Here is an 18,874-nt window from a genome sequence, read left to right on the forward strand (position 1 = left end):
ATGCAAAGACTGTGATACTGGTGGTGTTCTTCAACGTCTGAAAATAAGCAATGCCCAACCTTTTCCACCAGATTGATAGCAGGATCATGCATGAATGTAAACCCTAAATAGGCTTCTATACCCAAACCAACTACTATTTCTGAAAGCTAGCGTTATTGTTTAGGGTCCATTTTTCAGTGTTATGTCACAGTGTGATCTAAAAATGGGTCAGCTTTGAAACCTGAAAGCAGGAAAAAACTTTCTTCGTATTAACCTTATTAAACTGATGGAGATACATGACAAAGTTTGTGTGAGCATTCTAATCTCTTTGATCATCTCATGTATAACACGCTTGTTTCAGTTAAAGTCTTCAGCATATCCATACGTACTGTTGCAAGTATTCTAAGTTTGAACAGCCTAAATGATCAAAATTTCTCTCTCAAAACTATTCATATCAGAATATCATTAGAAATGTTATATAGCATTAAAGTGCACTTCAATAATGTTTCTTAATGCATCTCAACCGAATTCATTGAGCATGTAGTAGCATATATTGTCCGCAATCATTTCCATATTGGCTGTGCTTCAGTTCTTTGCTTTTCCATAGTTCAGCTGTTCTTTTTTAAAGCTGTTTTCACCCCCATCTTCATTGCTAAATCTTTGTATGGATGCGATTTTGAATTCTAATACAGTACAAAGTCTGAGATCTGGATCTCCAATATCCGGAATGATCTAAAATCCGGATTTCAAAGGCACCAACAACTTTTTTTATTTATGCATGCGCATTTGATCTCCCCCTTCCCATGTGGAGAGCCCGATTCTCAATTTCACTTTGGTGCTAAATAAAATACCTCATTATTGAAGAAACAATCATTTTAGCATAAATTTGTATGATCAATAATTTGGCTCCGTAGATGCATGTCTGCTTGGCATACATCTCAAAACGAAAAATTCTACATAAATGCATCGTTCATTTTACACCTACTAATATTTTATACCCCTGATGCCAACCTGGCAAGTCATTATTTATTATATTTTGCTTTCATCACCACATGTTCATCAACTCGAGTAGTGACTCATGTAGCGATGCCTAAACAATTTTTTTATGTTAGTTAATTGAATAATAAAGAGTATAGATGATTACAAATTTAAGTTGAATGCGCTCAGAAATGTTGACAAGGAAAAATTTAATAAAAATTTTTGAATGTGCCAAAAATAGATTTTGTTAATGGTACTCATAGGCCAAAAGATTACATTTAGTGCTATTAAGAATAACCGATTAGTTATTCACATAAAGCCAGAACCAGGACTCGTATGGCCCCATTAGACGGCAGAATTTGGGGAAGACAAAGGGAGACGCTTAGTAGCAGAATTTAGGACTCGCATAGACTACATCAGACGGTAAGATATCTAGAGCCGGACCTCAGAGGGGCTTAATTATAAGTGGGAATTTGTTTATTCAGGACTCGGATAAACCTTAAGCATGTGCAAGAAATAGACATAAATATAATAAATAATAAACTAATATAATTCAGACTTAATTGTCTCAGTGCTCGATAGAAGCAAGATAAAATTTAGCAGAACAACTTGTCTTTAGTCACTTATATCATGCTATACAACCAATTATGTATAGTGAACAATAGCTAATTATTATGGCGATAGCCGTGAATTTTAAGAGTTTTCGGATATCGCAAACCAAATGTGAAATTTTCCAATTGATGGACTTTGTAAAGAAATGTGGAGAAGCAGTAATAAATGAAGATGATATAAAAGACATTTTTCATTGTGATGACAATGTTCCTCAATAATCAATCAATTAATGAATTGCAAAATCTGTAGTATGGCTCTAGATCCCAAAAATACTGCTACTAATTGTGAAAAAAAAAAAAAAAGAAAAACGTGATACTAAAAATGAAAAAAATTCGGTTGACAAGTTAGTCAGAATTCTTGACACAGCAATTACCAGACTTCAGCAATGTAACTGGAGAAGAAATTATGTCTGTCTGCAGAATTAAAGATTAGCACAAAAAAGGAAGCAACTTAAACAACTTACAGTGAAAGAAATGTTTAATAAAGTAAACAAATAAATATGAAGCTCTTTTTATCGAAATTTTGACACCCTTTAGGTCATAAATGCTTCATTATTTCATAAATCACAATTTCATATTTTAATTTTATAATATCTACATCCCATCTTACTAGGTTTAAACTGATGATCTAATATCCGGAAAAATCCCAGATCTTGGACTTTCTACTGTATCTCCTCACAGGAAATTACTTTCTTTCCAATGCATTGTTTTATTGTGTGCAAAAATGGTCCCTTTCTGTTTAATAATCAAGTATTTCAGTTAATTCAATTACTACCAATATATTTCCTTATCCCCCCTATCTTCTTTATATACATTCCCACCCCCACCAGTGGTCGTATTGTTAAAAACTTGTGCATACTGGTAGGTTGATCTGGTTTCAAGCTCAGGTGAACAGGTATGTGTGATTTTTATGATTTTTACCATCTGTAGCGTGAACTTGAGCCAGTTTCCCTCAAACAGTCCTAAAGTCCTTCATGGGGGCATCTCTCCCTTATGCAGATAGCTCTCATGTGCTTTGCCATTTTCAAATAATCTAAACCTTTATACATTCTAATGTAAGTAATATATGTAACTCACTCTTCCAATTTTTGTTTTTCATAATATTACATTTGATGCACAAGCAGAAAATTTTATTATCCATGTGGCCCAGCAAATTTTACAATTTCTTCATTAAAGCATAAAATCTTTTAATTTATCATTCCCATTAATATTATGCATTACTTAACTAACAGCAGTTAAAAAGCGATTATTTATCATTTCTTAATAATAAATATAGTTTATCTTGTTAATAATATATCTAATTGATATGATTTTTTACACATATAATTTGACTGATTTCCACTATGGCTAATTGATAACTTTTATGGACCACTGTTATCAATAATGTATCTTATAAAAGAAGTTTCTAACACCATAGTTTGCAGGCTTCTTCACTAAGTGATCCTTTATGCCCCGTTTAATAATGAGTTATTTAATTTTCTGCATGTTTTCTATTCAAATTCAATCTGCAGGGGGAGGAAAAAGTTTGTAGCAGTTAACTGTTCATTATTCGTAACTAGAATGTTTCATTTCACTAAGTTTGTGTTAAATTGTTATAAAATGATAATTAATTCATTTTTTGCTTTGAAGTGTCTTTTTTGGCTCTTGCTGGCAATCTTTCAGAACTTTTTTTTGGAGAGTTTAAGCTGCTGCATTTGATAATTTTAAGCACTAGATACCTTTTTAATGGCCACTGAATAGAAATATTTTGATTATGAGTATCATAGTATTCAATATGTATATCAGTCATCACACAATTATTAGGGGGACATGAACTTAATCTTCAAGAGAATTAAGCTTGCTTAGATGAAAGACCACTCATTTAACTCAGTTTTACTTTACTAATGAAGGCGTGAAAGGTTTGAGCTTCATAAGTTATAAAATAAACATTCCAAGCCCAACTCCTGTAAGTTTTGGCTGGTTGATTCTCTCATGCTATTCTCATCTCTTTTGCAGGAATCAAATAATATCCCCCACAACCATACTTCAGCAAGTTTCGTCTGATACCTAATATGAAAGCCTTTTAAAGTATTATGTTTGTATATTAGTGAAACATACATTATTTTATACAGATGGAGCTATATTTCAGCTGAGATCTTGGTGGCTATTATTTTTTATCTAAATTCATATGGGTTTTCCTCATACAGTATATAAGGTAAAACTCATGTGTACTTGTTTAGGGAATGTATAAAGGGGCTATTCTTCATAACCTGTGACAGTGAAACTGAGTACAATTCCGTTAAGCAGAAAAGCAGAAATCATTTGCCAGTTTTCAGGGAACAGATTACTCTATCATTGAGCATACGCCTGAAGCAAAGTAAATACAAGTGGCTGATTAATGTAGTGTTGTATACTCTATCATTGAGCATACGCCTGAAGCAAAGTAAATACAAGTGGCTGATTAATGTAGTGTTGTATGCAATTGTGATCTCTACAAATTCTTGCACAGTTGTAATTTGATCTGTAGCATTTCTCTGCCAGATGCCATCCTATCTGAAGCCAATTTTTAAGATCAAATTGCACTCACAGAAGTGCCTAAACTGATAGTTTGCCTCACAGTATTACTGAATATGGTGTATGTATACCCGTTCCATGTGACAATAATGAGACTAGATTGAAATCATAGTTTAAACAACTGAAAGCAAAAGTCTTATGCAAAGGGATATCTGATTCCATGCTGAAAGCTTATACAGTACAAAGTCCGAAATCCGGACGTCCATTATCCGGGATGATCTAAAATCCGGACTTCAAAGCCACAAGCAATTATTATTATTATTATTATTATTATTATTATTATTATTATTATTATTATTATTAATGCTTTACTTATGCGCATTTGATTTTTTCTTCCATAATAAAACATGTGGAGATTTCCATTTAAAAATTCCGATTCTTAATTTCATTTAGGCACTAAATAAAGTACCTCGTTATGGAAAAACAATCATGTAAGCATAAATTTGTGAGATTAATAATTTGGCTCCGTAGCTGATTATCTACTTGGTATACATCTCAAACAAAAACATTCACCTATTTTATATCCCTGATGCAGTTCCAGTAGGGGGGGGCAAGCCGGGGTCTGTGCCCCGGGCGGCAAATTCAGGAGTCGCGCTGAATTTTACTTGAAATGTTGTCAAATTTTGATGCAACATTAGGAGTTTTAAAGCCAGGTTTAAAACCTCTTTTAAGAATATTTATAATTAATTATTCGAAACCTTTGGAGCAAACAGTTTTAAAAGTAAGCTACGTACAGCCGAACACAACTATAAAGATAAGATAAGATCAGAGAGAGCACAATAGAGGGATCCAGGCGTCACTGAAAAAGTCAAAGGACCCTGTCCTTCTGCCAACCCAACATGTAATTTTATTATAAACGTACTCCGTAAACGCCTTGGTCTTTGGTCCCTGTAAGTGATGCCTAGAGCAAAGAATCTATATATCTTTCCGTTCAACTACTTTGCCTACAGTCTGTTGTCCTCTCTCCTGGCGGGAATATTCAAATGAAAAACAGAACGATGGTATAGAGGCTCCTTGTTTTTATACCAACACCTCTTGCGAAATAAATGGAGAAATCATAACTCTTTCCTAACACAGAATACAAATTAACCTTGGACCAATGAAATAATTCAAATTAATGTACGTCGAGAATATACAACAGAAATGAAGTAAGGCATTTTGATTTTTTGCAGCCAGTCAGCAGCCTAGGTTTTAAAAATGGGTTAAATTTTTTATAGTTTTTAAAGTTTTTTGTCTTATTTTCTTTTTGTTGGGTAGAGGCGAGCGAACATTTTTTCTTATGCGCATGCGTATTAATTATGATGGCGCAGCTGTCTCTTCTACCGACACATCCGTCATTGGAGCTTCGAGTGTAGGGAGATGCTGATATGTTATTTGCTGTGTGATGCTCAATATGATTTCCTGTGTGATATTTTTATTCATTATTCGTGTAAATAAAGTGTGTTGTCCTAAATCGATGGCTTCTTTACTCTAAATATCGGCCTCTGAACAACAAATGGTAGCAGCTCCGTGGTTTTGTCAAGAAGAATTGAATATAAAATACCAAGTCGAAACCGAAAGTCTCTTAGTGGAAGCCAAAAATGGAGAAGTGGAACGTTCCCGAATTAACTGGAGAGAACTATTTTATTTGGTCATTGAAAATTAAAGCTGCCTTATCACTGAAAAGACTTGACTCGGTAATTTCAACAGTAAAACCAGAAAATTTAGACGAGAAAGATGAAAGATTGTGGAATGAGAAAAATGCTGACGCCGTAGCATATATAAAACTTTCACTATCGGATCAACAGGCGCTTCAGTTCTCCACAGAAGAGAATGCAAAAATTCTTTGGGAAAAAATAAAGTCAACATTTATGGGACAAGCCGAAGATCGAAAAATAGATGCTGGTAATGAGTTAAAAAATTTAGAAATGAAATTGCACGAGTCGGCTAATGATTATATCGCAAGAGCGAGAGGAATAGCAACTAAGTGCCAATCGCTAGGCCTAGATGTATCTCCTCGGGAACTGGTGTTTTACACAGTCCGTGGACTTCGTGGAAAATTTTCTCGAATTAGGGAAATTGTAAAAACTCAGCGTGAAAAAACAATTGACGAAGTACTCGAAATACTCCGTGAGGAAAGAGTCCATTCACAATTCAACGAATGGGAAACAACGCAGAGGCGTTCATATCAAGAAGGAATAAAAACTATAAGTCAAGAAATTGTTACATTTGCCGACGACCTGGTCACATCGCGAAGGACTGCTATTACAGAAACAAGAATTCAAAATGTGAGTTATCCAAAGGTAACAAGGACAGAAAGAAGTCGCAACCTACGAGTGTGAACGTTTCATCTCGTTCTGATGAAAAAGTAAGTGATTTTGCTCTTCAACTTACGCGTGAAAAAAATGATGAATGTGATAAAATTTGGTTGCTGGATAGTGGTGCAACCGGACACATGGCAAAAGACTTCTTTTGGTTTCAGAATATTACACCAGAGGTGAGGGAAATTTACCAAGCAGGTAAACACTCAAAAATATATTCAGAAGGTATTGGTACTGTTAAAGCAAAAGCTATAAATACAAAGAATTCTAGTTTTATTAATTTAACTATTAGTAATGTTAGTTATATTCCTGATTTAAGAAATAACTTATTGTCACTCACTGCCTTAATGGATAAAGGATGTAAAATTGAATCAAGGAATAATTCTGTATTAGTTTTTAGTAGGAGTAATGAATTACTTTTTAAAGCATTTAAGAATAACGGTAGGCTTGAAGTTAATTTAGAACCATATTATAATTCTGAATCTTGCATTGCTAATGATTGTACTGGTAATAATTATGAACTTTGGCATAGTATATTGTGCCATTTAAATCCAAAATATATGCTTAAAATGAAAGAATACATTGATATTAATGATGTAAGTGATTTTAAGTGTGAAACTTGTGACATAAGTAAAATAACTAGAAAAAGTCATCCAAATATTGACATTAATCAGAGTACAGAAATTTTAGAATTAATTCATTCGGATCTATGTGGCCCTATTCAAACTGAATCAATTGGTGGGTCTAAATATTTTATGATCTTAGTGGATGATTTTTCTGGAATGTATTTTACTTATTTTCTTAAAAGTAAAAGTGAAGTGTTTGACGCATTTTGTAAATTTAAAGCTAAGTATGAAAATTTAACTGGTAAAAGAATTAAACGTTTGAGAACAGACAATGGTTTAGAATTTGTAAATCAACAATTAGATAATTATCTTGCTAATTCAGGTATTTTTCATGAAAAAACAATTCCATATAACAGTGAGAGTAATGGGAAAGCTGAACGGGCAAACAGAGTTCTTTTAGAAAGAGCTAGGACATTACTACATGAGAGTGAGCTTCCGATAAAATTCTGGGCAGAAGCAATTAATTTTAGTACTCAAGTATCAAATTTAACACCCTGGAAAGGAAAAGAAAAAATTCCTTTAGAAATTTGGACTGGTAAAAAACCCAAATTAAACTATCTAAAAAGGTTTGGATGTGTGGCATACTTTCACATTCCGAAAGTGATGCGAAACAAATTTGACATACCAGGGAAAAGAGGGATAATGTTAGGATATGCTAGAAAAAGAAAAGGATATCGTATTTATGATATAGCAAGTAATAAAATAATTGAAGAACGATCAGTTAAATTTAATGAATCTTTAAAAGATAGTAATTATATGAGGAAAAATAAAACCTTAGAAACTTGGGATATTGAAGAATTAAATGGAAGGGGAAACGAAGTAGATCAAAAACCACACCTCGAATTGGTTGTTACGGAAAATACCCAAGCAAGCGAATATGATGACTCATCGAATTTCGAAATCGCCGACATAAGCCGTTGTGGCGGGGGTGATGACAGGGGGAATGAAGTCCAAACATCTGATAGCTATGAAAAAAGTAATTAATATGGAAATGAAATACCATTAAGATGATTGGAGAGGCCCAAATCAAAACAACTAGCGTCAAGTATAATCCGTAATGTTCCGAATGATTTTTCAGAAGCAAAACAAAGTGCTAATTGGTATGACTGGAAATCCGCAATGGAAAATGAAATAGATTCATTACATAAACACAAAGTGTGGGAAATAATAGAGATGCCTGAAAAAACAAAATTAGTAAAAAGTAAGTGGGTGTATACTTTGAAGGAAGGAGACTCTGGGGAAGTAAAATATAAAGCGAGATTAGTAGCGGCTGGGTTTAATCAAATAAAAAATAAGGATTATACTGAATCATATTCACCAGTAGTTAACATTGAATGTTTTAGATTATTGCTTGCACTTTCAGCTAAATTAAACTTGACTGTTAAATTTTATGATGTAAAAACAGCGTATTTGTACAGTGACTTAAACGAGGATGTGTATATGACTCCTCCACCTGGTTATGAAAAACTGATTGGAGAAGGTAAAGTATGTAAATTGAAGAAAAGTATTTATGGGTTGCCTCAATCCCGTAGAAATTGGTATATGAAAATAAAAAATGAATTAGAAAAACTTGGGCTGGTACAGTTAGCATCTGATAATTGTATATTCATTTCTAATGATACCAAAAACATATTTATATTGTGTTTGTATGTTGATGATTTAGCTGTATTCTGTAATAATAAAGAAATGCTTGAAAATATTGTTTCGAAAATAAAAAATGTATTTGAGTTACATGAAAATACTAATTCAAAATTTTTAGGAATGCAAATAGAAAAACTTGAAAATGGTATATGTTTGTCTCAAACAGAATATATTGAATCTTTATTGACTAAACACAATCTGCAAAATTCTAAAGCAAGTAAAAACGCCAATCGTTAAAGGGGCAGATAAAGGTTTTTCATGTACAAATGAAAAAATTGAAGCAATTTTGTATCAGGAATTAATTGGGGAACTGTTATATTTAGCGAATAGAACGCGTCCTGATATATCATTTGTAACAACTTATTTGTCACAATTTAATCATGTACCAGAAAAAAGGCATTATCTTATGGCTAAAAGGGTATTAAGGTATTTAAAAGGTACAAAAAATAAAAAAACTTTTCTATAGCAAAGATTTTGGAGTTTTAAATGCATATGCTGATGCTAGCTGGGGAAATGCAGAAAATGGTAAGTCATTTTCTGGTGGTACTATTTTACTAGGTGATTCATTGATTTCTTGGAAATGTCGTAAGCAGAGAAGTGTTAGTCTGTCTACTTGTGAAGCAGAATTATTTTCTATTTCTGAAATTTGTAAGGATATTATTTGGACTGTAAATTTATTATCAGAATTAAAATGCAAACAATTTTTGAATGGTGCAGTGGTCTTAAATACAGACAGTCAAGCTGCCATCCAGTGGATCAACTGTGCAAGATCTTCTACGAAATCCAGACACATGAACTTACGTTTCCATTTTATGAAGGACTTAACAAAGGACAATGTTATTAAGATGGAATATTCACAAACTGATAATATGATTGCAGATTTTCTTACTAAGAGTGTCAGTGAAGAAAAATTAATGTATACATTGAAAGTAATTTCCTTAATTTCTTAATGTAATGTGTTATATATTGTTTGTATTTCATTTTTGTATTGAAAAAATGTTGCTCGCAGGAGGGGTGTGTTGGGTAGAGGCGAGCGAACGTTTTTTCTTATGTGCATGCATATTAATTATGATGGCGCAGCTGTCTCTTCTACCGGCACATCCGTCATTGGAGCTTCGAGCATAGGGAGATGCTGATATGTTATTTGCTGTGTGATGCTCAATATGGTTTCCTGTGTGATATTTTTATTCATTATTCGTGTAAATAAAGTGTGTTGTCCTAAATCGATGGCTTCTTTACTCTAAATATCGGCCTCTGAACAACACTTTTAATATGCATGCTTCTAGTATTCCTCACTATATCTAGCGAGACGCAACCACTTAGTTAGCGGGCACGTCCGCGAAGTGGCCCTAATACTGTTGAATGCAATTATGTCAATATTTAGCTTTTCTTATTAAGGCAAGTTATATTATATATTATTTAGGGTGCAAGAAATCATGAGAGGGTCTAGGAAAAAACTCTCAGGGGCAGAATATGGAACCAGAGCAAGAGATAGGACCGAACAGAGAAAATTGCAGCTAAAATGAAAAATGGCTTCACGGAAGAGATGAACTGTCAGATCCTGCCGCAAATTCCGATGGTTCCGAGATTCTAAACGATATATCTTGCAATTTGCATGACCAAGATGAGGAATCTTCATTTATCATCATCAAACAGACTTCATTTCAGCAACTGAGAGAACAACTTTCTTCATAGACCTCAAACTAATATTTAGAGGACATGAAATTAGGATATAAAGTATTTTCTCATTTAGGTGAGTGTGGGCAACAGAAAGAAGACTTAAAATCTTTTGATTTGTCAGACCCAGATAGTTGGATAATCACAGAAAAAATGAACGATCAGCAACGATCTTTCTTAGCAGTCAAGCTGTATTATTAGCCAAAAAATATCCAACAACGTAGACCTTAGGTACACAGAACGTGATGGAAGACATTTGACATCTTCATTGTGGCACAGAACATTAGCAAATAATGAAAGGCTTAAAAGATCTTGGATTACATATTCTAAAACTAAAAATGCTATTTTTGTACGCCCTGTGAGATTTATCAGGAACATGCCACTGCCGTTAAATCAGCATTGTGTACTACAGGATACACTAATTGGAAAAAAGCTTTAGAAAGGTTAACTGAGCAAGAAATATCTGAAATACCACAGAGAATGCATGATTAAGTGGTGGAAAGACTACAATAAATGAAATAGTGTCAAGGTATCATGACATTAAGAGACTAATTCACACAGAGAAAGAAAAATGGCGAAAGATCCTACAGGTGAGTATGGATGCTGTATCGTATCTTTCAACAAACTGTCTTTCTTTCCATGGGTCTGATGAAACCCCTGGCAGTCTGCTCACAGTGTCCTCGGCCTAGTCAAGGCAATTTTTTGAATTTAATGACTCTGCTAGTCAAACATAACTCTTAAGTACCAGTTAGAATACCTAAAGGGACAAGTATCATATTTAACAAAGATAATTCAAAGTGAAATTGCTGATGTAATGACGAAAACAGTTCGCAGTAGCATTTTATATGATATTAAAGAAGCCAAATATTACACAATAATATTCAATTGCATTCCAGATGTGTCTCATACAGAACAAATGAGCCAGGTGCTTCAATACGTAAAAAATATGTGGAGATATGTGTGAAATAAAGGAGAGCTTTATTGATTTCATAGAAATTGGTGGAAAGACAAGAGAATGTATTTCTCAACGGATTGTGGAAAACCTGACACTTGATGGTTTGGATATTGACAATGTCGTGGTCAATTTGAGGATTACGGATCTAACATGGCCTGTACTTACCGGCCATATTATATCCTGGAGTACAAGCCAGGATTACAGAAATGAATAAGCTGGCCGAAATATGTGGGATGTTTCGCTCACTCTTTGAATCTTATGTGTGTGCTTTCTGCCTCGTCTTGCCCCAAAGCAGTTAACTTCTTTGGAATTATCCAGAAGATATATAGCTTTTTTTGTCGGATTCACTATTCGATGGGATATTACAAAAAGATGTACAAAAAACCAACTCAAATTTGAATTTATTATCAGCCTGACAATTTGGGCTAATATTCTTTGAGAAATCAATCGAATAAATTCTGAAATTCAAATGGAAGATATTATTATTGCTCGTTCCGTCGCATTAATGAAAGGTCTGACCAAAACTTTACAAAAAATGAGAGAAATTCCTGTGGAATATTGGACAAAAAAATTTAAGGCAGCAGCTGAAAAAATTGAGGTTGAGCCTATTCTGACAAATAAACAAATTCTAAAACGCAAAAAGGAATTTGATGAATTGTGCGAGGATGAATCGCGAACATTTCATCGTGTTCAGCTACTTTCTAATGCAAAGAAAATTGTATTTGATCGAATCTTATCAGAAATTAAAACGAAGGCAAACAGGGCTATTACACTAAATTCAAATTTCCATTTGTTAGTGGTCGTGAAATATTGAAGAACTGCAAAAGAATGGAGCAGATCTTGCACGAAAATATGAGCGAGATCACTAAATGCATTCGAGTTCTGTCAGGAACTTGCCGTTTTTAAAAAACAAGCCCCAGTGTTATTAGTCGACAGAAAAAAGGCTAGAGCTTTTTTTCTCTTGCAACAGATTTACACCTATGATTTTCAGAACGCCTTTCACAATATTTGTATTGCCCTGCGGATTTACTCTATGCTTCCAACTATATCCGCAAGCTGTGAGCAACGTTTTAGCAAATTAAAACTTATTAAAAACTATCTGAGATCGTTGATGAGCCAAGAGCATTTATCAAGTCTCGCAATAGAAAATCAAACAGCACATCAAGTTAATTATGACAATGCCATAGATTTATTTTCAGAACAAAAGGCTCGCAGAGTAAAATTTTAATTCCGTAATATTTTAAGAGCGTTAGGTAAGAACATAAAATTATTATTGAAATAAGAATTATGAAAAAAAGTACAAATACTACTAACCTTTTCCTTTCATCAGTAGCCCGTATTGTTGTTATGTATAGCTAATGAAAGTTAGTTACGTAATTAATCAGCTCATCTATTGTCCTAACTTACGCAATCTATTGTTTGCAACTAAAGATTATTTTTATTACAAGTGCATAATCAAGGGTATCGAAAGACGTATATAATTTTAAAGGTACCATGAGGTATTTTTCATTCTTTAAGCGTAACATTTTTGCTAAAATTTTCTTTAAACATAATATTTTGTATAAGCATAATAATATACAAATTGCTACTATCCATCACACAATGAATGTTTCTTTTTGCGGAAGTGTCCCATTTTTCGATTTGTATGGAAGTATCATGTGTCGAAATACTATCAGTGCGCTGTCAAGGGAGGTTTTAAATGTAAACAAAAAACACTCCTGGAGACCGAAGCCCTCGGAGGAGTGCTTCACTCGCAATGCAGGGTTGGCCCTTCCTTTCTTTCTTACCTCCATGGTCTGGCTAGTTATTATTGCAAATATTGCAAAATTGTGTATTTCAGAGAAAATGATTATTACAGTACAAAAATAGTCTTTTGCATGAACACGTAAATATTTATTATGTTATCGGGCTTTGTAAGGATGATAGTAGAGTTCTTGAGTAGGCTACATGAAGGCGTTATTGTGAAATGAATATTTAACGTGCTAGCTTAAAGTTACTGTTAGTATCGAGAAATTGGTACAAAATTATTCAGTCCATTGTATTATTGATTTGTAATTTGCTTATATTAATTTTTTTATTATTTAGTAATGTCTGATTCCCATTTTTGTGCTGTGCTGAACTATTTTAGTATTTAGTGCTGAATCGTTTTCTATTAGCATCATTTATTAGTGTGAGTAGGTATGCAAATATTGAAAAAAAAATCCCCATTTCAGAGAAAATTTAAATTTGATTATTTTAGTGCACCGGAGAAGTAACTGCATTAAGAGGGTTCGCATGGGTTTTTAATTATGTAACTTTTGGTATGTATGTTTGGCCATCAGCTGCTGAGATGTAAAGTCTGAACACTGGTAGTTCGGTCGGGAGTTAGAATCAAGCGAATTAGCTGGCTGCATGGGTTTTTCCGCCATTTCGCTCATGCGTAACTTGCATATGAGCCAATTACTCTTGGAAAGACCTCAGAAGACATCTTCCCTCTTAGGCAGGTAGCTCTCTTATGCTTTGCCATAAGTAAAGTAACTAAACCATTTGTTATGTATATTTCTTTTAGAACAAAAATGGCACATAAGGAATTTCTTACTATAAAATGGATTTTACATTTTATCTTGAAAACTATTACTATGTTTATTTAAAATTTGTTATAGAAACTTAAAGATGGGTAAGGGCGGCAATTTTTAGTTTTTGCCCGCCTAGGAAAAATGCTAAATCCGGCGCTGCTCTGACGCCAACCTGCCGAGTCATTATGTATTATATTTTGCTTTCATCTCCACATGTTTATCAATACATGTCAGCTTCAGTAATAACTCATGCTGTGATGTTTAAACTTTTTTTATATTAGTAATTGAAAACCAAGAGTATGGCAACCTTTTATGCTAACATTACGCTTGGAGATGATTATAGATTTTTAAATGCTTTAAGAAATGTTGACGAAAAAAATTAAACAAAAATGTCTTTTCAGATGCTAAAAATAGATTGTGTTAATGAAACTCATAGGCTAAAAAATTACATTTAGTGCTATTTTAATTAAGAATAACTTTTTAACCTGTGTTTATGTTATTCACCATAAACCCAGAAGCAGCACAGAATATGTCAGCACTGGACGGCAGAGTTTAGGGAAGACAAAAGTTTTGGAATTTGGGGAAGCACTGAGCGGCAAAATCAAGGGATGAGAAGTTTTTATGATTTAGAGAAAGCACTGGGATCCAAAGTTTAGGCACGGTGAAAATTTAGAACTTAGGAAAGCTCTTTGTAGCAGAATTTACAACCTATAGAGACTGCACCAGGCGTTATCGAGCGCCAGCCCTAGATAAAGCCGTAAGTATATGTGGGGGTTTATTTATTCAGGGCCCGGGTTAGTTTGAAGCATGTGCAAGAAATAAACGTAGGTATAGTAAGTAACTAAAATAATACAATTCAGGCTTAATTCAGTATGCAATAGGAGCAAGACAAAATTTAGCGAAACAACTTGGCTTTCTTCACCAATCTTGTAATACACAGCCAATAATGTATAACGGACGCTATTAAGATTGGCTAAAATTATCTGTACTGATTCTAAGGCATTTCAATTAATGTAGTAGACTGCACTGCTCCCTGATCTTCTAATTTGATCCAACTTATTATTTTTTGTAGACTGTTATTAGTTCAGCAATTTTATGAAAACTAAGCTTGAACTTTCGATTATGTCGAAAACAGTTTCCAATTCTGGAGTTCTCAAAGGATCTACAAAGCAAAACCATGTTTCGATGTCCATTAAACAAAAAATGGAATTGCTGCAAAAAATGAATAAAGGCATATCCGTTTCAAAATTATGCAAGGAGTATGGCATTGGAAAGTGCACTGTATATGACACAAGAAAAAAGGAACTTTTTTAATTTTTTGTGGAAGCATCTTAACCTTTTAACTGTCATGCCCGAGATTATCTTGGGCACAGCACTGGTGTTCGAAAATGTCACGTCCGAGTATTTCTCGGACGTGACATTTTTGAACAAAACTTTAAAAATTTTACCCATGTACTTCAAAATATCAATTTTTAACTCCTTAAGTATATTTTATTTTGTACTAAACATTTGATTTTTCCAATTAAAAAATTTGACAATTTGTGTACCCAAATCATCAAAATAACTTGACAGTTAAAGGGTTAAACAACTTATATTGAAAGAAATGTTTAATAAAGTAAACAAATAAATATTAAGCCTCTTTTTTTCGTGGGGGGGGGGTAAATTTTGATGCCCTTTAGATCATAATTGTTCTTTATTTCATAAATTATGATTTTATATTTTTAATTGTATAATTTTTGCATGCCATCTTATCAGATTTAAATTGATTATCTATTATCCGGAAAAATCCGGAATCGCCAAAGTTCCGACCAGTCCGGATTTCGGACTTTGTATTATATTTAATGTAAATATACTTCTATGTGCCTGGATAACAGACAGTTCAAGAATATTCTGGATGAGAAATTTTTTACCAAACTCTGAAAATAGTCAGAACTTTGGAAGAAATTGATACTGAAACAAATCTGATCTCAGCTTTGAATGAAAATACGCTTTTCAAAAAAATTAAATATCAGAAATTAGTAAGCAAGCAGAAAATTAGTTTTGTTGCATTGTTTATGTGCTATTCATACCTTAAATTTTATTTAGAAATTCAGGAAAGTGCAGAGCATCAATTCACTTTTGTAGTATAAACCTCAGTTATTTATGTTACAAAACAAAAAGCCGTTTTTTTTTATATATTTATCTTAGAATTAAAGAAAAATACATGCGTAATTCTCCAGAAAATTTCTTAATTTATCAAATATTTTACAAATAATAATTCTCTCCCCCTGCCTATTGTAAGGTAATATGCACAGTTTTCTCCAGAAAGATAAATGCACCAGGATGTGTCAGTGAATTGGGCGATTTTGCAACACCGCTTGTTTTAGTATGGCTGGAGTGGGGAGAATAATTCTACCGCTAACTTGTAAAAAACTTTAAAGCATTTTAGTAATGATGGAGCAGTGGGCAAGAGAGCAATGTGCTTATGCTATAAAGGTATTTCATGAAAAGAGCAACAGTTACATGATCGCTCAGTGTGAATTTTGAAGAGAGTTCAAGATTTAATGTAATATTGCTGTTCCTTCAGCCCATGCCACCAAGAACTGGGTACGAAATTTTGAGGCCACTGTTTCGAAAATGAAAATACAGTGTGTACCCTGAGAACATAGGGGTAGTTATAGAGGCAGTGAGAGAGGCTTTTTTTTTCTGTGGGGCTACTTGAAGTCCAAATGTGTAGTTTTCCAGCACCATGCACAATTCAGGAACTAAAACTTCAAATTAAGGAATAAATTCAAGGAATTCCTATGGAGATGTTGCAAGAGGTAATGAGCGATGTTAGCAGAAGACTTTCCAAGTGCATACGGAGAGATGGTGGGCATCTAAAAGATGTTATTTTTTGAAAAATAAAGATTTCTTTTATTTATTTTTTCAATTCGAAAATTTAATGCTTTAATGTTTGCTGTGTGTTCTTGTGTATTTTAAGTAAATATAACATTTTGTGTTCTTAAGTATTTTAAGTTAATCATTCACTCGTGATAACATTTTTAAAATCGCCCAGTTCACTGCTGCACCTGTACGTCCTGCAAGAAAACATTCTTTCATCATAAAGCTAATATCAACTATAGTAAAATTTTTCTAAATGTAATCGTTTGGCTTACTCATTAAAAAAAATCTAAGAATGGTATAAACTTTAAAAACATCATCATAAAGCTGATATCGACTATGGTAATATTTTTCTAGATGTAATGCATTTATTTTTCAGGTTAGTTATTTCAACAAATGAAGAATGGTATAAATTTTAAAATCATCTTATTGTCAGTAGTTACTTTAAATTACTTTGGTTATAAGAGATAAGAACAGTATATTTATTAACGATGATCTTTTAGTAGAAAATTGTTTGACATGTACTATAACAGAAAGAGTGCCCCCCTTTTTTTTAATGTGATAACCGTACATAAAAAAGGGTATCTTTTTTACGCATATATATATTTTAAACAGATTTTTTTTAATTTCATAATGCTGTAGTAATATACAAAAATATGATACATATTTATCATTTTAATGATAACATAGTGTTTTGTAATTTCTTTTGTATTTCGTTCATAGTGAGAAAAGAATGTTTTACCAAAAAGATATGTTCCATATTGCTAATATAAAAAATAATGCCAATGTTGTGCTTTGTTTTAGTCTTAGTAAGTCTTAGTATAAATGCAAAAATTGAAGACTTTAAATAAATAGTTCATATATAACATATATTCCTCATTCTGAAATAAAAATGTTATTGTTAATCTATATAATTGATTAGTTTTAGAAATTGGTATAAATATTGTTTCTTTGTAAGTTATTTTCTTTCTTTGTTAAGATTATGTGCAAAGAGGAAAAAATCCAGCTGGAAGAAAGCATGTCTTTTTGGAAACCATGCTTATCACCAGAAGAAAAGTGTTTATCTTCTTCGAGGTATGTAGATCAAAATATACTACCCGACAGTGAAAATGCAACACTAAGGAGGGGCCTCAAAATTATGCAAATTTCAGGGTAGATGCACATCATCGAGTTATACAAATGATATAAAATCCGCAGCTCTCCAGCACAAGTTGAAGAAAATTGTTAGCAATTATTTCCTTTATTCAAAAACATTTCTGCCAAACATTACTGTTCAAACATTAATTGTTAGATACTTGCTTTATTCAGAAACGTTACCATTCTAAAAAAAAAAAACTCTGTTGTTGCCAATTGGAAAAATACCTTTAAAAAAAACTTTTACATTCGGGCATCCTAACTTTGTTTCAACCTCGGAACATTAAGAACTTAAAAAATTAAATTTGTAATATTAAAGTTTATAGTTCGAAATTCTTTTACTGTCATATAGATTCATCATCATTTTCTATTCTTTTCCCGTGTCCTAGTTTTAGTAATATGCGGCATGTTGTTATCATTATCCCCAGCAACACTAATGTCATCATCATCGTCCTCCTCTGATTCAGCTTGACACTGCCCTGACTTTAATTGGCCCACATGAGCTGTCGTACTAAAGAAACATCCTTTCACCTTCTCTTCTAATTGAGTCACTCTATAGGTATCACTTAGTAAAACTTAAGTAACTATCAAAGGTCCTCGATATTTTATTTGTGTTTTGGTTCATTCTCCAGTTGATTTAGGTACTCTTCTCATAACTACTATTTCTCCTCATTCGAATGTTAAAGAATTGATTTTCTTTTTGTCATAATTTGCTTTCATTTTCATCTTCAATTCTCTTCTTTAACTTCTTCCTTTTTAGATACTCTCTTTAACCAGTAATTGCTTTCTTAGGAGATCTGTCTATTCCCTCATTTATCTTAGATTGCTTTACAGATGGATTTACATCTTCCCAAGGTTTATTTCCTCTTGCAATATCTTTCTCCAGTTGTCTTTTATTTTGTTTCTCAACAAACTTCTTTCCTTTTAATTTTGTTTCTTCACCAGCAAAATTATCTATTACAGTTTCTTTTTGTAAACTTTTTTCTTTCTCAAGTGCTGTAAT

General features: G+C 33.0%; 1 protein-coding gene across 3 annotated transcripts in view; it reads left to right on the forward strand.

Annotated features, from left to right (window-relative positions):
• Window positions 1–18,874, forward strand: part of LOC118185808 (uncharacterized) — a 92,638-nt gene that overhangs the window by 38,147 nt on the left and 35,617 nt on the right. For all 3 annotated transcript variants that reach the window (XM_035355726.2, XM_035355740.2, XM_035355734.2), the window contains one exon: window positions 17,717–17,811. In XM_035355726.2, coding sequence (XP_035211617.2) covers window positions 17,717–17,811 — 95 coding nt within the window. The remainder of the gene's footprint in view (window positions 1–17,716; window positions 17,812–18,874) is intronic.

The sequence above is a fragment of the Stegodyphus dumicola genome, chromosome 3 (assembly GCF_044657685.1).
Source record: "Stegodyphus dumicola isolate Sdum_Otavi_A_Nest chromosome 3, ASM4465768v1".
Taxonomy (NCBI): Eukaryota; Metazoa; Arthropoda; class Arachnida; order Araneae; family Eresidae; genus Stegodyphus; species Stegodyphus dumicola.